The sequence below is a fragment of the Notolepis coatsorum genome (assembly GCF_963971535.1).
Source record: "Notolepis coatsorum genome assembly, chromosome: 5".
NCBI lineage: Eukaryota > Metazoa > Chordata > Actinopteri > Aulopiformes > Paralepididae > Notolepis > Notolepis coatsorum.
The window spans coordinates 8,550,314-8,576,983 of record NC_140169.1 but is presented as its reverse complement, the minus strand read 5'-3'; the positions used below and the strand labels follow the sequence as shown (position 1 = coordinate 8,576,983).

The window sequence follows — 26,670 nt, the reverse complement described above, 5'->3', positions numbered from 1 at the left end:
AGTCAGACTCCATCAGAGACTCCAGCTCTGTGTGTTCCAGCAGGATGTACAGCAGGTACACACACACACACACACACACACACACACACACACACACACACACACTAGAGCTGTTTCCCCGAAGCCTATTTTTGGGATTCGAACATTCGCCAGGGTTTTTCGAACGGACGTTTGAACCATTGTTTTTAATCATGCAAAATATTTTGCTCCTAAATATTTTTTCTGTTACAGTACAGTACTTGACTTTAGGCACATAGCGCACATAGCGCACATTTACGCATATAACGTAGCGCATATGCGCATATTGCTGCGGTTATCAACACTTTCAGTGCCAGCCATGTGCTGCGCCTTACCCCCCTTGAATGCCACCACCCACTTCAATGACAGAGCTCTCATATTTGCAAACGCATAAACTATGTCTTAAATTATGGCTATGTGTCTAATCTGGCCGTCGCTTATCAATGACTTGTTTGCAGTCAACATTGTCGAAACGGATTGTTTTTTAATCCGTTCATATCCTTTTTATAGCTTTTTGAAAAACGCTAGTTTTTTTTAAAAGTTTCAGGAAAATATAAAGATTCTGTGATAATCGCCCCGAGAAGTAAAATGAGGAAGCAGGATTTTTTTCCCCCCATGTGTTTCATTCAATCCATTCCAAAGGGGTGCAGTACCACAGGGAGAGACGATAGGGGGCGGTATTTTCCCAATGGAGCTCAGAGAGAGTTTGCAGCACTAACGTGAGTCTAGATTGATGAAATATGAATTCAAATCACTAATAAATAAAAAAAAGCGAGATCTCTCGTCGTTGGCAATGAACGGTCGGCATGAACAAACGAGTTATCTCGTCATTGGCATTGAAAGTGTTAAGAGTAGTACATAAGGGTTCTATGTTCTGTTCTGATGAGATCAGAACCAGCACTCTGCGTTGTGAATTGTCCGTCCTAATTCCCTTGTACTTTCAAAAGACCAGATTAGTGGCCTTGTTCGACGGCAGCTATGCAGGAGAATGAAAGAGGAGACGGTAGTTATTTCAAAAGTAGTGGTTTTATTAAAATCCACAAAGTTATACAAAACTGATCTGTTTCAATCAACTGAGATGTGCTATAATATTAAGGTACCGAAAGCACTATGCCGCTTGCCCTCAATATTAGACTAAGAAAGTATTAAAGAATGGTAGTTGTTGATGAGTCTTTGTTCTCTGCTGACAACAAAAGATTCTGTTCTCGTTCCAAAAGCTTCTTCTCCGTCTCCGTGTTCTCCTCTGCTCGCGCCGTCCTCTGTGTGAAGGTGGGTGTGTTCCTGTGTCTGTTCCGTTTTTGTGTGTCCTCACAGTCACAGCACCCCCCTTTTTATCAATGAGCCTGGAGTGTCTGCGTGATGTCACAGGAGTGACGTGAAGAAGATGTTTTCCTCCAATCACGGGCTCTCTAAGTTTGAATTTGAAATAAGGGCGGTCCTTTGGAGCCCAATAGCTGTTCTCCTTTGTTTCCAATCAAAGAATAGCTTTACTGTCTAAATTTACTTTATAGTTTTGTTTTACAATTCAAGATGTATATTTTTGAATCGGGGATAACCAGATGACCACATAGCTACCATTTTAAACTCAAAACAGCTTTATACATGACCAGAATCACAGTCTTTTATCATTAATTCCACTTATATAGTTTCCTAATCATATTCTTTTAACTTAAATCAATATCTATTTTATACAGTTCACTTTGAGTATTTTCCAATGTAGTTCAGCTTAATTTCAAACTCTGTGATTCTTAATCATAAACATTGCATATTTCATATCATTAGATTCAGGATTATTACCACAACATAACAGGAACATTTGCAGTTCATTGTAAACTAATTTAAGTATAGAAACAGACATTTGAAAGTGTACTTGAGTTACTGAAATAGTGAATCCTAGTCCCTCCTCTGCAGCTGTTCCAACATGTCGTGCTCACAGGGCCAGTTTAACAGATACCACAGATATGTGACTCTCTATTGTCTGCAGCTGTTGCCAACACTTTGTATGCAAATCCACCTCTTGTTGTGAGCACAAGGTCTCGGTAAACCCACACAATCTATGAACTAAGTCACTCTAGTTTTTACCAGTATATTTGATCTCCAACTGTTACACTTTGACTGTTTCTACAAGACTAAACACATGATAATGATTAGTTACTGAGTTCCTTAACCCAAGGTAACATACATCCTTTTCCTTTTCTATTTGAACACAAGTTTCAGGCAGGATGTGGATCTATGGTTACCAAATAATACTACAGTAGTAGTATCCATAGATATTAGTGCCGTCAGGCGATAAAAAATGTCAGGATTTGTAATTAATTAATCTAATTAATCACATTTTAATCACATTTTAGGCCTGATATTCTATAATCATATTTCAAATGGCATGTATCCGGATGGCAGAATTCACTACTGTATCTACAAAACCTTCTGTTTAATCATCTTCCATTTATTCATTTGCTTAGATTTTTCAGGTCTGGTCAATTTTAGCATGGTGTTATTCACAGTCAAAGATAAAACTAATTTAATTGATATTCTCATTTGGTTCATTACAATTTACTCAAGCCTAGTAACAGACACAGTATTTCTGACATTGGGAATACATTCCCTGAGATCCTAGAATCAGATACCAAGAACATGCAAATGGACCTTATTAAAAAAAAGTCTGTAAATGTGTATTCTACGTTCTTATGAAATGAATGAGATTAAAAAATATTTAAATAAAAAAAAAAATCAATTTTATTTTATACATTTTGAGTTAATTTTCATAACGCAATAATTTGCTGTGTAATTAATTAATCTAATTAACGCGATAAACTGACAGCCCTAATAGATATATATACCTACTTACTGGTCACTGGAGGCTTCAATAACGTTTGGATGGTAATCCATTTTGTGAATCCATTTGTTGAAACAACATCTTTGTTGGCCGACGGCTCCTCCTGCTATCTTAACGGGAAACTTCAGCATCACTGCATGCACTTTGTTTAATCCAAAAGTCCATTCAGAAACGTTGTATTTATGACATAAGATGGGTGAGTGTGAGTCAGTCAACTCTCTTTTTTGCATGATTGATTTGATTAATTTCCTGATATTGACGGTGACCCCTCCTCATCTCACTAATCTGTGTTGTTGTGTCTGTGTTCCCATGTGCCGTTCGAATGATTGTAAACACAACATAGTACTGTGATATTATGATATATATCACATTCCGATCTATATTTTTTGTGTAAAATAAATAAATAAAATTAAAAACTCTCCACCTTCAAATCCCGACTCAAAACCGACCTGTTCTCCCTAGCATTCAACCTTCCTTACCCAAAACCACCCTCCTCCAACCTACCACCCCCTTTCCCTTGCCCTACTTTCTCTCCTCTCCTGCCCCCCCCCCCCCCCACCCCACCCCCCTCGGTTTCCCTTACTTACTTCCCGACTGTCTCCCCCACTGACTCCTGTATTTGTTGTCTATTACTTGTGGTTTTATGTTCTCTTGTATTCATATTGTTCCCTGTGGTTCTTTGTTTCTTTGTTTTTTGCCTATTGTCAGCGACTTTGGGTTATTGAAAAGCGCCATACAAAATAAATAAATAATAATAATAATAATAATAATAATTATTATTATTATTATTATTATTATTATTATTATTATTATTATTATTATTATTATTATTATTATTATTATTATTTGTTATGGTTTGTAACCGACCCCAATCGCACAACACAAGACAGGTATGAGAGTAAGCCAAGAACTGGGCATTTATTGAAAACAACAGAAAAGCAGCACTGTCCCTTTAAGGGAGAACACAAAATACAGGAAAACAGGAACTTGGGAAAATAGGCACTGTGCCTTTAAGGGGGAACATTAAACACTGGAAAACAAGAACTAGGGAAAAGGGCAATGTGCCTTTAAGGGGGAACATTAAACACTGGAAAACAAGAACTAGGGAAAAGGGCTATGTGCCTTTAAGAGGCGAGCTGGCTAAGGGGAAGGCTAAGGGAAAGGCTAAAGGACAGGGCCAGGGCAAGGGACAAGGCAGGAACAGGGAGGACTAGGAGGACTGGACAGGGATGACTAGGAGGACTAGGAGGACTGGACAGGGAGGACTAGGATGACTAGGAGGACTGGACAGGGAGGACTAGGAGGACTGGACAGGGAGGACTAGGAGGACTAGGAGGACTGGACAGGGAGGACTAGGAGGACTAGAAGGACTGGACAGGGAGGACTAGGAGGACTAGAAGGACTGGACAGGGAGGACTAGGAGGACTGGACAGGGAGGACTAGGAAGGGGAAACAGGGACAAAGGCCCGTGGAGGCGGGCTGGGGACAGGGACAGAGAAAACAGGGTTCGGGCCTTGGAACAGGGCGAGGGTCAGAGCTGCTTACAGGGATGGAGTAGGAGCGCGCAGGCTAGACGTCTGGAGGAGAGCGCGCCGGCTCGGAGAGCGCATCTGGCGCGGAGGTCTGAGTGGTGCGCGTCTGCTTGGAGAACGCGCCGGTTCGGAGAGCGCATCTGGCGCGGGGTCTGAGTGGTGCGCGTCTGCTTGGAGAACGCGCCGGTTCGGAGAGCGCATCTGGCGCGGAGGTCTGAGTGGTGCGCGTCTGCTTGGAGAACGCGCCGGTTCGGAGAGCGCATCTGGCGCGGAGGTCTGAGTGGTGCGCGTCTGCTTGGAGAACGCGCCGGTTCGGAGAGCGCATCTGGCGCGGAGGTCTGAGTGGTGCGCGTCTGCTTGGAGAACGCGCCGGTTCGGAAAGCGCATCTAGCGCGGAGGTCTGAGTGGTGCGCGTCTGCTTGGAGAACGCGCCGGTTCGGAAAGCGCATCTGGCGCGGGGTCTGCGTGGTGAGCGCGTCTGGCGCGGAGTCTGGAGTGAAGAGCGCGTCTGGCGCGGAGTCTGGAGTGAAGAGCGCGTCTGGCGCGGAGTCTGGAGTGGAACACTGGAATACCTCCCGTAGAGTATTAGAGAGCGCAGTACTGTGTCCCACTACAGGCAAACGGCGACAGGTGGCGAAGGCTTGCACCTCGTCTAACGCCGGAGATGGAACAGCATTCAGACAGATAGGGAACCTCCCGTAGGAGCTTACAGATTGAGATATGATACGGAACGACCCGACCAGGACTGGGGGGAAGAGCGAGGTATTTAAAGCCCACTGGGGCGCTAATTAGAACACACCTCAGGTGCGTGATGGTAATTGATACTTGAACTAGAAGTGTGTGTTCGGCACGGACCAATCAAAACACATAATGACAGGTAGTCCAAGGGTGTGGGCTGCTGAAGAGCAGACGGGAGTAAATGAACACGAGGGTGGGGGCTGGAGAGGTGAGGAGACAGGGAATTAAAGGTCCAGGGAAGAGGCGAACCTCACAGTACTCCCCCCTCCACGGTAGCCACCGGGCGACCCAAAAACACAGACAGAGGGGCAGGGGACATAAACAAGGCGGCAACAAACAAAAAATTGGGCCATGCTAGCGGGGAAGCTACACCAAAAGTGGGGCTAGCAGAGGGACAGGGTAGCTGAGGGGTAACTAGAGGAGCCGAGGGGTAACTAGAGGAGCTGAGGGGTAACTAGAGGAGCTGAGGGGTAACTAGAGGAGCTGAGGGGTAACTAGAGGAGCTGAGGGGTAACTAGATGAGCTGAGGGGTAACAGCCAGGGCACTGATAGCTACAGGGCCTATGCTAGCTGTAATGCTACATTAACATAGAGGCTGCGCTGGCTGCCGGAGCTAGGCTAGCAGACAGGGCTGGACCAGCATGAGAGAACAAGCTAGCTGGAAGGACAGTCCTAGCTGTGGGGAAACTGACCTTGCTAGCTGAAGGGGCAGTCCTAGCAGTGGGAGAAAACTGACCTTGCTAGCTGAAGGGGCAGTCCTAGCAGTGGGAGAAAACTGACCTTGCTAGCTGAAGGGGCAGTCCTAGCAGTGGGAGAAAACTGACCTTGCTAGCTGAAGGGGCAGTCCTAGCAGTGGGGAAACTGACCTTGCTAGCTGAAGGGGCAGTCCTAGCAGTGGGAGAAAACTGACCTTGCTAGCTGAAGGGGCAGTCCTAGCAGTGGGGAAACTGACCTTGCTAGCTGAAAGGGCAGTCCTAGCAGTGGGGAAAACTGACCTTGCTAGCTGAAGGGGCAGTCCTAGCAGTGGGAGAAAACTGACCTTGCTAGCTGAAGGGGCAGTCCTAGCAGTGGGAGAAAACTGACCTTGCTAGCTGAAGGGGCAGTCCTAGCAGTGGGAGAAAACTGACCTTGCTAGCTGAAGGGGCAGTCCTAGCAGTGGGGAAACTGACCTTGCTAGCTGAAGGGGCAGTCCTAGCAGTGGGAGAAAACTGACCTTGCTAGCTGAAGGGGCAGTCCTAGCAGTGGGGAAACTGACCTTGCTAGCTGAAAGGGCAGTCCTAGCAGTGGGGAAAACTGACCTTGCTAGCTGAAGGGGCAGTCCTAGCAGTGGGAGAAAACTGACCTTGCTAGCTGAAGGGGCAGTCCTAGCAGTGGGGAAAAAACTGACCTTGCTAGCTGAAGGGGCAGTCCTAGCAGTGGGGAAACTGACCTTGCTAGCTGAAAGGGCAGTCCTAGCAGTGGGAGAAAACTGACCTTGCTAGCTGAAGGGGCAGTCCTAGCAGTGGGGAAACTGACCTTGCTAGCTGAAAGGGCAGTCCTAGCAGTGGGGAAACTGACCTTGCTAGCTGAAGGGGCAGTCCTAGCAGTGGGAGAAAACTGACCTTGCTAGCTGAAGGGGCAGTCCTAGCAGTGGGGAAACTGACCTTGCTAGCTGAAAGGGCAGTCCTAGCAGTGGGGAAACTGACCTTGCTAGCTGAAGGGGCAGTCCTAGCAGTGGGGAAAACTGACCTTGCTAGCTGAAGGGGCAGTCCTAGCAGTGGGAAACTGACCTTGCTAGCTGAAAGGGCAGTCCTAGCAGTGGGAAAACTACACAAAAAAGTGGAGGCCATGCAGAGGGAACGGGTTAGCTGCCTGGGCATGGCTAGCTACAGGGCCTATGCTAGCTGCAAGGCTGCATTAACATAGAGGCTGTGCTAGCAGCCGGGGCTAAGCTAGCAGACTGGGGCCATGCCGGTAGTAGAGGCCTGGCAAGCTGCCGGGGAGCTAACGAGGCTAACAAGGAAGCTACAGGGGAGTCAACAGGCAAACAGGGGAGTCAACAAAGAAGCCAACAGGGGAGCTAACATGGCTAACAGGGAAGCTAACAGGGCTAACAGGGAAGCTAACAGGGGAGCCAACAGGGGAACTAACAAAGGCTAACAGGGGAGCTAACAGGGGAACTAGAGAAAACAAAAAAAAAGGCAAACTCAACATACACTGTCTGTGCTGGCTGGGGTCGTCGACTGGTCGGGTCGTACTGTTATGGTTTGTAACCGACCCCAATCGCACAACACAAGACAGGTATGAGAGTAAGCCAAGAACTGGGCATTTATTGAAAACAACAGAAAAGCGGCACTGTCCCTTTAAGGGAGAACACAAAATACAGGAAAACAGGAACTTGGGAAAATAGGCACTGTGCCTTTAAGGGGGAACATTAAACACTGGAAAACAAGAACTAGGGAAAAGGGCAATGTGCCTTTAAGGGGGAACATTAAACACTGGAAAACAAGAACTAGGGAAAAGGGCTATGTGCCTTTAAGAGGCGAGCTGGCTAAGGGGAAGGCTAAGGGAAAGGCTAAAGGACAGGGCCAGGGCAAGGGACACGGCAGGAACAGGGAGGACTAGGAGGACTGGACATGGATGACTAGGAGGACTAGGAGGACTGGACAGGGAGGACTAGGATGACTAGGAGGACTGGACAGGGAGGACTAGGATGACTAGGAGGACTGGACAGGGAGGACTAGGAGGACTAGGAGGACTGGACAGGGAGGACTAGGATGACTAGAAGGACTGGACAGGGAGGACTAGGAGGACTAGAAGGACTGGACAGGGAGGACTAGGAGGACTGGACAGGGAGGACTAGGAAGGGGAAACAGGGACAAAGGCCCGCGGAGGCGGGCTGGGGACAGGGACAGAGAAAACAGGGTTCGGGCCTTGGAACAGGGTGAGGGTCAGAGCTGCTTACAGGGATGGAGTAGGAGCGCGCAGGCTAGACGTCTGGAGGAGAGCGCGCCGGCTCGGAGAGCGCATCTGGCGCGGAGGTCTGAGTGGTGCGCGTCTGCTTGGAGAACGCGCCGGTTCGGAGAGCGCATCTGGCGCGGGGTCTGAGTGGTGCGCGTCTGCTTGGAGAACGCGCCGGTTCGGAGAGCGCATCTGGCGCGGAGGTCTGAGTGGTGCGCGTCTGCTTGGAGAACGCGCCGGTTCGGAGAGCGCATCTGGCGCGGAGGTCTGAGTGGTGCGCGTCTGCTTGGAGAACGCGCCGGTTCGGAGAGCGCATCTGGCGCGGAGGTCTGAGTGGTGCGCGTCTGCTTGGAGAACGCGCCGGTTCGGAAAGCGCATCTAGCGCGGAGGTCTGAGTGGTGCGCGTCTGCTTGGAGAACGCGCCGGTTCGGAAAGCGCATCTGGCGCGGGGTCTGCGTGGTGAGCGCGTCTGGCGCGGAGTCTGGAGTGAAGAGCGCGTTTGGCGCGGAGTCTGGAGTGAAGAGCGCGTCTGGCGCGGAGTCTGGAGTGGAACACTGGAATACCTCCCGTAGAGTATTAGAGAGCGCAGTACTGTGTCCCACTCCAGGCAAACGGCGACAGGTGGCGAAGGCTTGCACCTCGTCTAACGCCGGAGATGGAACAGCATTCAGACAGATAGGGAACCTCCCGTAGGACCTTACAGATTGAGATATGATACGGAACGACCCGACCAGGACTGGGGGGAAGAGCGAGGTATTTAAAGCCCACTGGGGCGCTAATTAGAACACTCCTCAGGTGCGTGATGGTAATTGATACTTGAACTAGAAGTGTGTGTTCGGCACGGACCAATCAAAACACATAATGACAGGTAGTCCAAGGGTGTGGGCTGCTGAAGAGCAGACGGGAGTAAATGAACGCGAGGGTGGGGGCTGGAGAGGTGAGGAGACAGGGAATTAAAGGTCCAGGGAAGAGGCGAACCTCACATTATTATTATTATTATTATTATTAGTATTATTATTAAGTGAGAGAGAGGTACATTGAGCGTCAGCAATCGGCCCTCAGAGACTGGTGTTTTTTTACCGCTGGAGCTGTGAATGAAACATTTCCACTGAATAGTTATTTTTAACTCTTCAAGCTTGTGTTTATAGTGTTTATACAGTACGTGTGTTTGTACATGTGTGACTACCACTGTGTGTGTGTGTGTGTGTGTGTGTGTGTGTTTGTGTTGTAATCAGTGAGGAATAACAATTCTTTCTTCAAAGCAGCTAAAACTAGACATGTTTACTAAACATGGTCACACACGCACAGGCGCTGGATTCATTTCAGTGTGTGTGTGTGTGTGTGTGTGTGTGTGTGTGTGTGTGTGTGTGTGTGTGTGTGTGTGTGTGTGTGTGTGTGTGTGTGTGGACTCTCTCTCCATATTTAACCTCTAAAGCCCTGGCCATATTTTAAGAAAATTCACCTGAAAGTACATAATACCCAAGCAAATGGACTTCTACAAGGCACATCTGCATGTTCTTGGTTTCTAGGGACCTCAGCGAATGTATTCCTAGTGTCGGTAATATTGTGTCTGTTACTATGCTTGAGTAAATTGTAATGAACCAAAGGAGAATATAAATTATTATTATAATTTTTTTTCTAGTAAAATTAATGTTACTAGCTAAATAAGCTTGTAAAGAAAATTCGGAAATAAGCATTGCACTTTCGGCTATGGAACCGTTATGTTTTCCAGCTCCTACCTCTGTCCACTAAGTGCAATATATTTATACTTATTCATCCTATGGATCTACTGACAAGTCAGTTTTAACATTCTCAGAGGCCATAGTCTTGAACACACACACACACAAACACAAGGACCCTGCATAATGGCACAGACACTTTCTGTAGAAATTAAATTAATCAATTATTATATTATTATTATTATAATTCTATTTTATTTTAAGCTTGTATAACAGCTATTTTCACAGTCATGACAGCATTTACCGTGACAGCACTTAGTGACATACTTATGTTAATGCTACAGTATTTGCTAATGTGAGGGGAGTGACTGGGCTGGTTGTATTGTTCACGCCCAGCCAAAGCTGGCAGAAGTGTTACAAATCTGGCCTGCCTTTGAGAGCATTTTTCTCAGCTTTATTTATCTAGAAAAAAATACTGTTTGAAATATTGAAATTAGCACATCTTCTTCAAACATTCTCAGATTTCAACATATGACACATCATTTGAAAGCTTACATTCTGTACTTTCACAATCTGTAAAAATCGAGAAAATGAAAATGGAGATATGTGGCATCAATCGCTGGTCCCGGTCACATTATTTGACTGTGAATAACACCATGCTAACATTGACCAGATGTGAAAAATGGCCACTGGGCTCATTCAGCACCTTCTTAAGATCAAGTGTACTCAAATCTAAGTAAATTAATAAAGGTCAGATGATTTACAGGGGGTTTCGTAGATACGGTACAGAATTTTGCCATCCGGACACATGCAATCGGAAATATGAATATAGAATATCAGGCCTTCAAGTTTCAAGTTTCAAGTTTCTTTAATAGTTGTCATACAGAAGTACAGAATACTTTTGTACAAAATGCTTCTTACTGTTGCGCTCCAGAGACTGTGCATGACAAGATAAGTATGAAATAAAAACATAGTAAAAATTAGAAGTAAAAAAAGAGGTCACAGTGTTCAGTTTAGACATATGTACAATGTTCGTAGACGTAGTTACCATACAATATACAATACTGTGCAGTGTACTAATATACAATGCTATATAGTGCAAGGCATAAATGGACGAGGTGCAGTTTAGGTACAATTCACAGTAGGTGTACGAGTTGTAGTGCAAATCCTTTATCAATAAATATAAAGTGTAAGTGTGTTTGTGTGATCTAAAGTGTGGAGAGTGGGTGCTGCAGTGTGTTGTTTGTTTGAGTGAGTGTGTGCGTGTGGGTGTGTGTGCTGTGTGCATTTGATGGTTGTTGCATAGTGATTATTGTTAGTTTAGCCTATAAATTACCTTATTATGGCCAAGTCATACATCTATGGATTGGGCCAAATCTCTTTCCAATGGCAGAGTTGAATCAGGATTGTCAGCTTTTTATTCTTGCGACAGGTCCGCCATTTTGAATCGGATTTCAACACAGATGGATGCTAAATGTTCACAGAAGGTAGACAAACTAACTGTGCTCCAATCTACGCCAATAATGTTTAGTTTTGTGGTATATAATCCCGGGAAATAAGAGAAATAAAAAATAATAATCAGGAAGTAATTTGCTTGCAGGAAGCTGGAAATCGCTAGGAGATGTAGTTTTTCCAAAAGTCAACGCTCATTGAGAGCTCTGGATGCCCTCTTCTCATATGACTACAGCAAAATGGCCACTCTCGTTTATTTCCGGTCAAAATACGCTAGTCTATGAACACAATTCCTGAAGTGATATTTCATTAACACTTTGACTGCCTAAAAACGATTTACAACGTCTTTGCTGGCGATGCTAAAGTTGCCGGGGGACGCTGTACGTCGTCTTTGTATCAATATTTCAAAAATCTGCGATCTGATCCATAATGTCCCTCCGCTGGCCTGAGAACCACCAGCAGGACCCACTGAGCTCTCTGGCGGTTCAGGAGCACCATCTGGTGGCCGATCGCGCAACCGCTTAACAGGAAGCACAGTGGAGGTTGTGCTAGATGTCCGTATTGCTTCCGGCCACTCGGGATAGGTTCCGGCATTCTAGCTCGTCACTCTACATAGCGATCGATTGCCAATAACTCGATAAACAACATGATTTGGACGTATATACCATTATACAAGCTGGAGATGGACCGGGTAATAATATATCCCATAATGATAAAATTTCTACTCGACGATGATCGCCCAACGGCGCGCAGAGACTGGGGTGAGTTTCAGCGTGTAACGTTACCGTCTTCGATACTAACTGCTTTTATCAACATTTGACCCACATTAGATGATTGGTATAACGCTGCCCACGGAATTATAAACGCCCCCTCGCCCATCCGGTCAACATCAGATGACGTGTAGTAACTTCTAGAAGTACGTCTAGTTGGAATTTTTTATATCGCGCTGATTGCCATCAAACTGTATTTCATCATCAATATAATGCATTTGGGGCTATATATCACGTTCTGGAGAAAGTTGCAGAAAGAGATGAAAACATACTTATACATTAGACCATACTTTACTATGAATATGTGAATGAAAAAGTTTAACGTTGCTACACAATGAACAATACATATAGGACTTTGAATGGGCCCTAATAATGGCAATGTAGCAATAGAATTTAAAAAGTTATAGCCCTGCAAAGAAGGGGACTTTCTCCATAGACAAATAGCGCTGGCAATCTATGGTATATCATTAATTTAACCCAAGGCAACCAAAGTGTTAATAACACTCTATTGGTAAACAAACGTATTGCTGAAAATATACACTATGACTGCTTTTGTGACATGGTTAGGGTGTTAACTCGAAAATAAAACGCTAGTTTGATTATTACACTCTGTAGAGATAGATTTATGACGTGATGTCATCTGATGTTAATTAAGAGGTCACAATCATTGGTAAACAAATGTAGTGCTGAAAATATACACTTTGACTGCTGTTTGGATAGGGTTAGGGTCTTTACTCTTGGCTACATTTGAAAAAGAAACGCAACATTACTTAATACGGACTGTATTGATCTATTTATGACGTGAAATAAATCTTGTAGCGGTGCCGGACCGATCGGGCTTAAGAGGTTAACAATGAATCAGACAAAGAAAACATTACCTTCCTACTGATATAACCACAGTAGAGGTTCTTACTGATATAACCACAGTAGAGGTTCTTACTGATATAACCCCAGTAGAGGTTCTTACTGATATAACCCCAGTAGAGGTTTGTTAGATATCGTGTTTATAGCCTTCTCGTTGATTGTTATCAAGCCCCACCTGCCGTTCCGTGAAGTCTCTGCGTTGTGTTTATTTGTTGTTGGTGAGGCAATCGTTCGGTGGAATTCTGTCCTCCCTACGCACTTACATGGCTGTAACACTGTCCCCGTTAATGCATCCGGACAAAAATGTACTGGAGTCGTCGTCTCATGATCAGAAGAAGGACGTTTATTTGCCTAAAGTTTAAACCAATGTTCTCGTACAGAATGAACAAATTGAAAGTCTTTAGAGGTATAAGAAACTAGATGAATAGATTCTATCTCTCTCGGTACCCGCTCGGTGGTTCTGCGGCCTGTCTGTTAGCACACTAGCTCTCTAACTTGTGGTCTTACCTTCCCCCCCTCAGCTTGGGGTCCGTCTCGCTCTTCTGCCTAGCTAGAGCATCTACCAGTCTGCTGACAGATTCGTTATCTCGCTTTCATTACCTAGACTACTCTCTCTCTCTCTCTCTCTCCCTCTCCCTCTCTCTCTCTCTCCCTCCCGTCTCCGAGAATGCCGACCTTGAGCAACTCTCTCGGAAAATCCCAACAGCTTAAGTCTAACTCTGTCTCGTTATCTGCATTGCCATGGCGACAACTATCTTTGTTTAGACTCCCCGTCCCTGGCAACCGCTTTTGACCCATATACCTCTCCTCCTCACGGGCCCTGCTACTACAGAAATGGAGTGAAAAGTCTCTCTAATACAAATTTTGTCCGAAAGACTAAACACAATTAAAAGGTGTTTACCTAAGTATGTTATAACCATATGAAAACCAGTTAACTCCTTCAGGTTCCTACTGATATAACCAGTAGAGGTTCTTACTCATAGAACCAGAGGTTCTTACTGATAGAACCCCAGTAGAGGTTCTTACTCATAGAACCCCAGTAGAGGTTCTTACTGATAGAACCCCAGTAGAGGTTCTTACTCATAGAACCCCAGTAGAGGTTCTTACTGATATAACCCCAGTAGAGGTTCTTACTGATAGAACCCCAGTAGAGGTTCTTACTGATAGAACCCCATTAGAGGTTCTTACTCATAGAACCCCAGTAGAGGTTCTTACTGATAGAACCTCAGTAGAGGTTCTTACTGATAGAACCCCAGTAGATGTTCTTACTGATAGAACCCCAGTAGAGGTTCTTACTGATAGAACCCCAGTAGAGGTTCTTACTGATATATCATCTTCATTCACAACTACAATACACCAGAGAGATGACCAGCCCACAGATATCAACTCTGGCGACACTATGCAGCCAAATATCAAACCAGGCTTCACATATTACGCAATATTTTATTAAAAATAAATTGAATCAAAGATGGAGAGAGAGGGAAGGGGCAGAGTGAGAGATGGAGAGAGAGAGATAAATAGAGAGAGGGGGAGGGAGAGATAGAGAGATGGGGGGGGGGGTGGAGAGAGAGAGATGCATTGTTTTTGGCATCTCATTCTGCAATTCATCCTCCATCTATTTGTTTTATAATTTTTTGAATTTACACACACACACGCACGCACACACACACACACACACACACACACACACACACACACACACACACACACGCACACACACACGCACACACACACAGGGTCAGGAAGCATCTTTACTTGTATCTAAAGCAATACATTATGACAACCATCTCTGTTCCACCCGGAGACATGTCCCCTTGCTGGCCTGGGATCAGATCCCACCACAACCTTCTCTAGAAGGTGTCTCTAGAATCAAATGTCTCACCAGAACCCTTACTCTTAATAAGAATGTGTTCTGCGGGCAGCCGGGTAGCGCAGTGGACTAAGCGTCTGTCTACCACCGCAGAGACAGTGGGATCGAATCCAACTGCCAGCGGTACCTCCGGCTTGGTCGACCGTCCGTACTGACACAATTGGCAGTGTCAGTGGGTGGGAAGCCGGTGAGGGTGGGTCCTGGTCGTTGTAAACAGCGACTCCTACAGTTCGGTCGGGGCGCCTGCACAGCAAGGAAAGGATCTGGGTGAGGTAGTGTGATCCTTCACTCTCCCAGTGAGAGTCCGTGCTGCCAGGTGAAAAGAAGTGGTGGGCTGGCTACACATGTGTCGGAGGAAGCATGTGATAGTCTCCGCCCTCCCGGACCGACTGTAGGGGGTAGAATGCGCAACGACCAGGAATTGGCATACCGACTAACATTGGGATGGGAGAAAAACGGAAAAAAGGAGGGAGGGAAAGATTACAAAAAATTATGTATATAAAAAGAATGTGTTCTTAGTCAGCTAGTCTGGTTTAATAAGAGTGTGTTCTTAGTCAACTAGTCTGGTTAAATAAGAGTGTGTTCTTAGTCAACTAGTCTGGTTAAATAAGAATGTGTTCTTAGTCAACTAGTCTGGTTAAATAAGAATGTGTTCTTAGTCAACTAGTCTGGTTAAGTAAGAATGTGTTCTTAGTCAACTAGTCTGGTTAAGTAAGAGTGTGTTCTTAGTCAACTAGTCTGGTTGAGTAAGAATGTGTTCTTAGTCAACTAGTCTGGTTAAGTAAGAATGTGTTCTTAGTCAGCTAGTCTGGTTAAATAAGAATGTGTTCTTAGTCAACTAGTCTGGTTAAATAAGAATGTGTTCTTAGTCAACTAGTCTGGTTAAGTAAGAATGTGTTCTTAGTCAACTAGTCTGGTTAAGTAAGAATGTGTTCTTAGTCAACTAGTCTGGTTAAGTAAGAATGTGTTCTTAGTCAACTAGTCTGGTTAAGTAAGAATGTGTTCTTAGTCAACTAGTCTGGTTAAGTAGGAATGTGTTCTTAGTCAGCTAGTCTGGTTAAGTAGGAATGTGTTCTTAGTCAGCTAGTCTGGTTAAGTAAGAATGTGTTCTTAGTCAGCTAGTCTGGTTAAAGGCCAACTTGCAGGTTAAACCCTACTCTGCAATTATGGGTAGTTTACATCATTGGTATCTAATTTAATTATAATTTTTTTTCCATTTGACACCGGAAATGCCACTCAGAGAGGGTTAAAAAGGTCCACGCACGAATAACATGCACGGAGCAAGTCAAAAAGCCTATCAGACACTAGCAGGGCTGTGACGTCACCCGAGGCAACGTATGCCTTATGCCCGTCCGGGTCATAGTATTACTGGCTATATGGATATATGGCTATATGGCTCCTGCTAACGTTAGCATTATGTCTACTGTCGTGAACCATTTAAATCGGGCCATGCAAAAGAGTTTGGGGAACAAGTAAATGTGTGCAGGTCCTCTTCTCAGATCACATCATCACATCATGCCGGCTAGCAAGCTACACGTCCCGGGCCCCGGCATGTTGATACGATAGTAGCCCCTTTAGCCCACTTGGTGCATCAGTCACGATAGCTATGAGCTAACTAACGTTACAAGCTCAAACACCTTATAACTAGGGATGCTCGATATTGGCTTTTTTACCGATACCGATATACCGATATTGTCCAACTCTTAATTTCCGATACCGATATCAACCGATATCACATTTTAATGCCGATATCGGCAGATAATATCGGTAGGCCGATAATATCGGACATAATTTCTATAGAAATGTAAATTTAAAAAAAATAAAAAATTAAATAAATTTGAAAACCGATACCGATATTTTCCGATATCACATTTGAATGCCGATATCGGCCGATAATATCGGTAGGCCGATAATATCGGACATCCCTACTTATAACTACTACTATTGTAGTGTCCATGGGTTCCCTGGCAGAATACTTGTGAGGACAGGGGTATGCAAGGAGGAGAGAACCATTTTAAATCGGGCATTCATGCCGGCTAGAAAGCTATGTCCCGGCATGTTGCTAGCACAATAGCTACCAGGCTGGGCTAAGCTACGTTAGCTTCTAGCGTTGTATACACAATATGTACAACTAGGGCTGGGCGATATAACAATAACGATAAATATCGCGATATATTTTAATAATCGATATCGAATATCGAAATAAAAAAAAATCGAAAAATCGTTTTTTTTTTTTTTTTTCTTTTTTATATATATATAATTTTTATAATTTTTTTTAAACCAGAGACAGTGGACAGACTTGTCTTTCTTGCCTGCAACTTAAAGTAATGGCTTTGCTTGTCCAAATGACAATACTGACCAAATTCAGATTTCTTTTTCTCTTGTCCATTTATTTTGTTTGCTTTCTAATTTAAAATACATTTTGAAACCGTCTGTACACAGTAGGCTATGTGTGCTAGCAGAACTAGACTCCAGTCACGAGTCACAGTGCACATGTGCGGTGGTTTGTCCACCAAAAAAGCGCCAAAAGATCGAAAATAAACTAGCAGAGTCAGAACTGTTCAACTCCTCTGGAGCCACAGCCAGCAGAGAAGCCGGTTTACTTTAGCTTTTAAACCAGCTGCAGCCTGAGAACTGGAGTGTGAGGGGATGTAACACTAAAGATGGCGGCAATGACAAAGAATTGCTGCAAAATAAACATACATCTGTTGTTAAAAAAAATAATTTTTTTTTTTTTTTATTATTATTTTTTTTATACTTATAACAATTCGATAATTATCGATATCGAGAAATAAAATAAAATTATCATATCGTTATCGCGATATAATTTTTTTCCATATCGCCCAGCCCTATGTACAACGACACAATGATTTACATTATTACAAATATGGTAACGTGGTTGTGGCTTTTACAAATAGTGGTTCGCTTTAGAGATTAATGGCTATGATCACGGAGCAATAGTGTTAGGTGAAACAGATACATTTTCATTCATCACTCCTCGGCTAGTAGTAGCAAGGCTCTCTGCTTCCTGGCACTACCTGCCCTGTGACTCTCAGAGCCGCTGCTGCCCTGTACCTCGTCTGACGTCAGCATTAAGATCACACACGCACGTTATTAATCCATGGATTTCAATATCCACGTGCGTGATGGTTGTGGTTTGGTCGACAAAATGTTTGATAAAAACGCTAAAACTGGGTCAATTTCAATAATTTTTTTCCCCCTCTTCATGAAAGTCACTGTTGGCCTAGTCACATTGTTTATTGAACACAAATACAACCTGCAAGTTGGCCTTTAAGTAAGAATGTGTTCTTAGTCAACTAGTCTGGTTAAATAAGAATGTGTTCTTAGTCAACTAGTCTGGTTAAATAAGAATGTGTTCTTAGTCAACTAGTCTGGTTAAGTAAGAATGTGTTCTTAGTCAACTAGTCTGGTTAAGTAAGAATGTGTTCTTAGTCAGCTAGTCTGGTTAAGTAAGAATGTGTTCTTAGTCAACTAGTCTGGTTAAGTAAGAATGTGTTCTTAGTCAACTAGTCTGGTTAAGTAAGAATGTGTTCTTAGTCAACTAGTCTGGTTAAGTAAGAATGTGTTCTTAGTCAACTAGTCTGGTTAAGTAAGAATGTGTTCTTAGTCAACTAGTCTGGTTAAATAAGAATGTGTTCTTAGTCAACTAGTCTGGTTAAGTAATAATGTGTTCTTAGTCAACTAGTCTGGTTAAGTAAGAATGTGTTCTTAGTCAACTAGTCTGGTTAAGTAAGAATGTGTTCTTAGTCAACTAGTCTGGTTAAGTAAGAGTGTGTTCTTAGTTAACTAGTCTGGTTAAATAAGAATGTGTTCTTAGTCAGCTAGTCTGGTTAAGTAAGAATGTGTTCTTAGTCAACTAGTCTGGTTAAGTAAGAGTGTGTTCTTAGTTAACTAGTCTGGTTAAATAAGAATGTGTTCTTAGTCAGCTAGTCTGGTTAAATAAGAATGTGTTCTTAGTCAACTAGTCTGGTTAAGTAAGAATGTGTTCTTAGTCAGCTAGTCTGGTTAAATAAGAATGTGTTCTTAGTCAGCTAGTCTGGTTAAATAAGAATGTTCTTAGTCAGCTAGTCTGGTTAAGTAAGAATGTGTTCTTAGTCAACTAGTCTGGTTAAGTAAGAGTGTGTTCTTAGTTAACTAGTCTGGTTAAGTAAGAATGTGTTCTTAGTCAGCTAGTCTGGTTAAGTAAGAATGTGTTCTTAGTCAGCTAGTCTGGTTAAGTAAGAATGTGTTCTTAGTCAGCTAGTCTGGTTAAGTAAGAATGTGTTCTTAGTCAACTAGTCTGGTTAAATAAGAATGTGTTCTTAGTCAGCTAGTCTGGTTATAACAAGCTAGCGTCTCTTAGCTCTACCAGTGGCAGGGATACAGTCTGGATGATTCAGGTTAAAGGGATATTTTACTTTAGTAGAACTTCAAAAAAGAAAAATCAGCAGTCTTACTAAAATCTCTATCTAAAGTCATCTACTAGTAAACTAGCAGTCTTACCTCTATCTAACATAATCTACTAGTAAACTAGCAGTCTTGCCTCTATGTAAAGTAATCTACTAGTAAACTAACAGTCTTGCCTCTATGTAAAGTAATCTACTAGTAAACTAGCAGTCTTGCCTCTATGTAAAGTAATCTACTAGTAAACTAGCAGTCTTGCCTCTATGTAAAGTAATCTACTAGTAAACTAACAGTCTTGCCTCTATGTAAAGTAATCTATTAGTAAACTAACAGTCTTGCCTCTGTAAAGTCATCTATCAGTAAACTAACAGTCTTGCCTCTATGTAAAGTCATCTATTAGTAAACTAGCAGTCTTGCCTCTATGTAAAGTCATCTAGTAGTAAACTAGCAGTCTTTCCTCTATGTAAAGTAATCTATTAGTAAACTAGTAGTCTTGCCTCTATGTAAAGTCATCTATTAGTAAACTAGCAGTCTTGCCTCTATGTAAAGTCATCTACTAGTAAACTAGCAGTCTTTCCTCTATGTAAAGTAATCTATTAGTAAACTAGCAGTTTTGCCTCTATGTAAAGTAATCTACTTGTAAACTAGCAGTCTTGCCTCTATGTAAAGTAATCTACTAGTAAACTAGCAGTCTTGCCTCTATGTAAAGTCATCTACTAGTAAACTAGCAGTCTTGCCTCTATGTAAAGTAATCGACTAGTAAACTAACAGTTTTACCTCTATGTAAAGTAATCTACTAGTAAACTAACAGTTTTACCTCTATGTAAAGTAATCTACTAGTAAACTAGCAGTCTTGCCTCTATGTAAAGTAATCTACTAGTAAACTAGAAGTCTTGCCTCTATGTAAAGTAATCTACTAGTAAACTAGCAGTCTTGCCTCTATGTAAAGTAATCTACTAGTAAACTAGCAGTCTTGCCTCTATGTAAAGTAATCTACTAGTAAACTAGCAGTCTTGCCTCTGTAAAGTCATCTACTAGTAAACTAGCAGTCTTGCCTCTATGTAAAGTAATATATTAGTAAACTAGCAGTCTTGCCTCTATGTAAAGTAATCTACTAGTAAACTAGCAGTCTTGCCTCTATGTAAAGTCATCTACTAGTAAACTAGCAGTCTTACCTCTATCTAACATAATCTACTAGTAAACTAGCAGTCTTGCCTCTATGTAAAGTAATCTACTAGTAAACTAACAGTCTTGCCTCTATGTAAAGTAATCTACTAGTAAACTAGCAGTCTTGCCTCTATGTAAAGTAATCTACTAGTAAACTAGCAGTCTTGCCTTTATGTAAAGTAATCTACTAGTAAACTAACAGTCTTGCCTCTATGTAAAGTAATCTATTAGTAAACTAACAGTCTTGCCTCTATGTAAAGTAATCTACTAATAAACTAGCAGTCTTGCGTCTATGTAAAATCTACTACTAAGATAGCAGTCTTTGCTCTATGTAAAGTAATCTACTAGTAAACTAGCAGTCTTGCCTCTATGTAAAGTCATCTACTAGTAAACTAGCAGTCTTGCCTCTATGTGAAGTCATCTATTAGTAAACTAGCAGTCTTGCCTCTATGTAAAGTCATCTATTAGTAAACTAGCAGTCTTGCCTCTATGTAAAGTAATCTACTAGTAAACTAACAGTCTTGCCTCTATGTAAAGTAATCTACTAATAAACTAGCAGTCTTGCGTCTATGTAAAATCTACTACTAAAATAGCAGTCTTGCCTCTATGTAAAGTAATCTACTAGTAAACTAGCAGTCTTGCCTCTATGTAAAGTCATCTACTAGTAAACGAACAGTCTTGCCTCTATGTAAAGTAATCTACTAGTAAACTAGCAGTCTTGCCTCTATGTAAAGTAATCTACTAGTAAACTAGCAGTCTTGCCTCTATGTAAAGTAATCTACTAGTAAACTAGCAGTCTTGCCTCTATGTAAAGTCATCTACTAGTAAACTAGCAGTTTTGCCTCTATGTAAAGTCATCTACTAGTAAACTAGCAGTCTTGCCTCTATGTAAAGTAATCTACTAGTAAACTAACAGTCTTGCCTCTATGTAAAGTAATCTACCAATAAACTAGCAGTCTTGCCTTTATGTAAAGTAATCTACTAGTAAACTAACAGTCTTGCCTCTATGTAAAGTAATCTATTAGTAAACTAACAGTCTTGCCTCTATGTAAAGTAATCTACTAATAAACGAGCAGTCTTGCGTCTATGTAAAATCTACTACTAAGATAGCAGTCTTGCCTCTATGTAAAGTAATCTATTAGTAAAATAGCAGTCTTGCCTCTATGTAAAGTAATCTACTAGTAAACTAGCAGTCTTGCCTCTATGTAAAGTCATCTACTAGTAAACTAACAGTCTTGCCTCTATGTAAAGTAATCTATTAGTAAACTAACAGTCTTGCCTCTATGTAAAGTAATCTACTAGTAAACTAGCAGTCTTGCCTCTATGTAAAGTAATCTACTAGTAAACTAGCAGTCTTGCCTCTATGTAAAGTAATCTACTAGTAAACTAGCAGTCTTGCCTCTATGTAAAGTCATCTACTAGTAAACTAGCAGTTTTACCTCTATCTAACATAATCTACTAGTAAACTAGCAGTCTTGCCTCTATGTAAAGTCATCTACTAGTAAACTAACAGTCTTGCCTCTATGTAAAGTAATCTATTAGTAAACTAACAGTCTTGCCTCTATGTAAAGTAATCTACTAGTAAACTAGCAGTCTTGCCTCTATGTAAAGTCATCTACTAGTAAACTAGCAGTCTTGCCTCTATGTAAAGTCATCTACTAGTAAACTAGCAGTCTTGCCTCTATGTAAAGTAATCTACTAGTAAACTAACAGTCTTGCCTCTATGTAAAGTAATCTATTAGTAAACTAACAGTCTTGCCTCTATGTAAAGTAATCTACTAGTAAACTAGCAGTCTTGCCTCTATGTAAAGTCATCTACTAGTAAACTAGCAGTCTTGCCTCTATGTAAAGTAATCTACTAGTAAACTAACAGTCTTGCCTCTATGTAAAGTAATCTATTAGTAAACTAACAGTCTTGCCTCTATGTAAAGTAATCTACTAGTAAACTAGCAGTCTTGCCTCTATGTAAAGTCATCTACTAGTAAACTAGCAGTCTTGCCTCTATGTAAAGTAATCTACTAGTAAACTAACAGTCTTGCCTCTATGTAAAGTAATCTACTAGTAAACTAGCAGTCTTGCATCTATGTAAAGTAATCTACTAGTAAACTAGCAGTATTGCCTCTATGTAAAGTAATCTACTAGTAAACTAGCAGTCTTGCCTCTATGTAAAGTAATCTACTAGTAAACTAACAGTCTTGCCTCTATGTAAAGTAATCTACTAGTAAACTAGCAGTCTTGCCTCTATGTAAAGTAATCTACTAGTAAACTAGCAGTCTTGCCTCTATGTAAAGTAATCTATTAGTAAACTAGCAGTCTTGCCTCTATGTAAAGTAATCTACTAGTAAACTAGCAGTCTTGCCTCCATGTAAAGTAATCTACTAGTAAACTAGCAGTCTTGCCTCTATGTAAAGTCATCTACTAGTAAGCTAGCAGTCTTGCCTCTATGTAAAGTAATCTACTAGTAAACTAACAGTCTTGCCTCTATGTAAAGTAATCTACTAGTAAACTAGCAGTCTTGCCTCTATGTAAAGTAATCTACTAGTAAGCTAGCAGTCTTGCCTCTATGTAAAGTAATCTACTAGTAAACTAACAGTCTTGCCTCTATGTAAAGTAATCTATTAGTAAACTAACAGTCTTGCCTCTATGTAAAGTCATCTATTAGTAAACTAGCAGTCTTGCCTCTATGTAAAGTCATCTATTAGTAAACTAGCAGTCTTTCCTCTATGTAAAGTAATCTACTAGTAAACTAGCAGTCTTGCCTCTATGTAAAGTAATCTACTAGTAAACTAACAGTCTTGCCTCTATGTAAAGTCATCTACTAGTAAGCTAGCAGTCTTGCCTCCATGTAAAGTAATCTACTAGTAAACTAACAGTCTTGCCTCTATGTAAAGTAATCTACTAGTAAACTAGCAGTCTTGCCTCTATGTAAAGTAATCTATTAGTAAACTAGCAGTCTTGCCTCTATGTAAAGTCATCTACTAGTAAACTAACAGTCTTGCCTCTATGTAAAGTAATCTACTAGTAAACTAGCAGTCTTGCCTCTATGTAAAGTAATCTACTAGTAAGCTAGCAGTCTTGCCTCTATGTAAAGTAATCTATTAGTAAACTAGCATTCTTGCCTTTATGTAAAGTCATCTACTAGTAAACTAGCAGTCTTGCCTCTATGTAAAGTAATCTATTAGTAAACTAGCAGTCTTGCCTCTATGTAAAGTCATCTACTAGTAAACTAGCAGCCTTGCCTCTATGTAAAGTAATCTATTAGTAAACTAGCAGTCTTGCCTCTATGTAAAGTAATCTACTAGTAAACTAGCATTCTTGCCTTTATGTAAAGTCATCTACTAGTAAACTAGCAGTCTTGCCTCTATGTAAAGTCATCTACTAGTAAACTAGCAGTCTTGCCTCTATGTAAATTAATCTACTAGTAAACTAGCAGTTTTTACCTCTATGTAAAGTAATCTATTAGTAAACTAGCAGTTTTACCTCTATGTAAAGTAATCTATTAGTAAACTAGCAGTTTTACCTCTATGTAAAGTCATCTACTAGTAAACTAGTGACCACTGCTGTCCCGGTCGTCTGCTGTCGACACCACTGTTCCTCCCATGTGTCAGGCTTCTCATTCACATCCATTCCTTTTGAGGACCAAGTCTAAATATCATACTTCTGGATTATAAACAAACAATACAGCAATATTATTCTGTGTAATATATTTTCTGAGTTCAAAGGTACTTTTTGTTTTGAGCTAGTGTGGCCATTTTCAAATTGTGAGTAAAGGAACTGTTTCTCACTTGAGGTGTAGTTTGACCAACTATCAACTTCTCACAGAATGTTTAGAATCTTTCCTCCAGCAAGGCAGCAGGTAACCATGGTAACCACTCTCCAGACATTCCATGCAGGTCAAAGTTGCACAGCACGCTCACATCTACAACAAACTGACCGGATCTGCTTTTATTTTTCATATAAATCTGTCAAATCAAATGTAAAAACCAACATTGTACCTTTGACTTAGAATTGTCTGTTTTATTGAAATCTGCACAGCAGTAGTGTGTGTATACTTATCTTACTAAGTGTGATATTGCGAGGAGTGGTGTTGTTGACAGCAGACGGCAGACGGCAGACGCAGCAGTTTACTAGTATATGTACTGTACTTACATAGAGGTACGACTGATGAAAGTTTCCTTTTAAGCCAAGCAGGCCAAGTGTTTTCTCTGCTGGTCGCCTTGTTGGTCCTAAAAGGCACCTGTACTAGTCTTCGAATGACATCACTGCATTGATATTTATTGGTAGAAAAAAAAGAGAGTGGGAGAGAGAGAGAGAGAGAGAGAGAGATAGAGAGAGAGAGAGAGAGAGAGAGAGAGAGAGAGAGAGAGAGAGAGAGAGAGAGGAGAGGGGGGATAGCGAGAGAGAGAAAGGGGAAGAGAGAGAGAGGGAGAGGGATAGGGAGAGAGAGGGAGAGGGGGGATAGCGAGAAAGAGAGAGAGAGAGATAGAGAGAGAGAGAGAGAGGGAGAGGGGGGATAGCGAGAGAGAGAAAGGGGAAGAGAGAGAGGGAGAGGGATAGGGAGAGAGAGGGAGAGGGGAAGAGAGAGATAGAGAGATATGTGGAGAATGAGAGATACAGATGTAGGTCGATACAGAGAGAGAGAAGAGAGGGATGTCAGAATGAGAGATACAGATGAAGGTCGATAAAGGTGGAGGGAGGACAGAGAGAGAGAAAACAATGATAGGGAGAGAGAACAATGAGAGAGAGAGAGAGAGAGAGAGAGAGAGAGAGAGAGAGAGAGAGAGAGAGAGCGAGAGAGAGAGATGTGGGAGGGAGCCTGGCTATAAATGATCCCTGAGCAGAGTTATTCCAACCATAGTGGTCACAGAGTAGGAGAGAGAGAGAGAGAGAGATAGAGAGAGAGAGAGAGAGAGAGAGAGAGAGAGAGAGAGAGAGAGATAGCCTATATGTAAGGGATAATGTATAGCTACGAGGTCATTGTCGCAAAATAATTGACCGACACGTAGTTTAAAATACCGAGCCGCCTCGGCGAGGTGTTTTAAACGTCAGTGAAGGTCAATTATTTTGCGATGATGACCGAGTAAAGCTATACATTATCCCGCTTATTACATGGCTAACTTACTAACAATATACCTAATTCATTTGACAAATCGCAGTTCTGTGGCTCTGTCAGCCCAAATAAAGTGATTATTATTATCGCGGGCAGCCTCTGTTCTGGCTCCGCTGTAATCGTCACACACACTCCGCTGTCAGTGCAGCCGCGGCAGGTGTGTCTGATTTGCTGCACTGATGTGGGCTTGATTGCGAACAGCTGCGCACATCGGTCATTATTGTCCCACAGCGGTCATTATTGTGTAATAATGACCGCTGTCGGGGGGCTATTGACCAATCACAAGCAAGCATTTCGACGAATGTGAAAACGCCATGTAATAATATGTGTATATCTCTGTCCTTTGGCTGGCCTCAGTATTTGGCTTTATGTAGCAGGTATGACTCCACTACATTAACACATGACATATCATATCAAGAATCCCTTCCTCCAGTGCATAATAAATGTTTCCCTGAGCTCCTTTTAAACCAGGAGAGACAGAATATTATGATGAGGTCAAGTAAGCAGCACACGCAAGACACCTACTGGCTCTGCAAGTACTTCAATAGTACTTAAATTGTATTTCAATTGTACTTCAATTATACTTCAATAGTACTTCAATTGTATTTCAATAGTATTCAATAGTAATTCAATAGTACTTCATATTCTTATATTCTTACTTATACTCAGGGTTGTAAAAAGTACCCAGAAATTATACTTAAGTAAAAGTATGGGTACCGTCTCAAAATCGTACTCAAGTAAAAGTCAGAGTATCTGGCTAAAAACACACTTGAGTAAAAGTAAAAAAAAAGTTTCTACTTTGAAATGTACTAAAATGTAAAAGTAAACACTTTTTTTATTGCAAGGGATAGACCAGGGGTCTCAAACTCATTCCATCGGGGGCCAAGTTTTCATTTTAACTACACATTGCACCAGGTGAGTTAGTTGAAGTTTATGATGAATTGAAAATGGGGGACCCTGATGTAAACAAGACGAAAGTCTTTCTCTGGTCTGCATCCCCTTAACTCATTCAGAGCCATGCCTATATGACCAAATTAGGGCTTGTATGCCAGCGATTTAGTCAATGGGAGGACGGGGATATTTGCGAACGCTTAAACTATATCTTAAATTATGGCTATGGGTCTAATACACCTGTCGCTTATCAATGACTTGCTTGCAGTCAACATGTACGAAACGGATAGTTTTTTCATCAGTACATTTCCGTTTTATACCGTTTTGAATACGAGTATAGTTTTGGAGATTTCTAGTAATTCCAGAGAAAGACACAAAACACGTTGTAATTTTTCGGCT

The 26,670-nt window shown here is 41.9% G+C and overlaps 1 protein-coding gene across 1 annotated transcript in view; it reads left to right on the top strand.

Moving 5' to 3' along the window:
* Positions 1–26,670, top strand: part of LOC311229257 (kalirin-like) — a gene marked incomplete at its 5' end in the record, with an annotated part of 611,135 nt that overhangs the window by 53,486 nt on the left and 530,979 nt on the right. Inside the window, 1 exon segment of the mRNA XM_084315324.1 lies at positions 1–55. This exon segment is cut by the window's left edge and continues 77 nt beyond it. Coding sequence (XP_084171450.1) covers positions 1–55 — 55 coding nt within the window.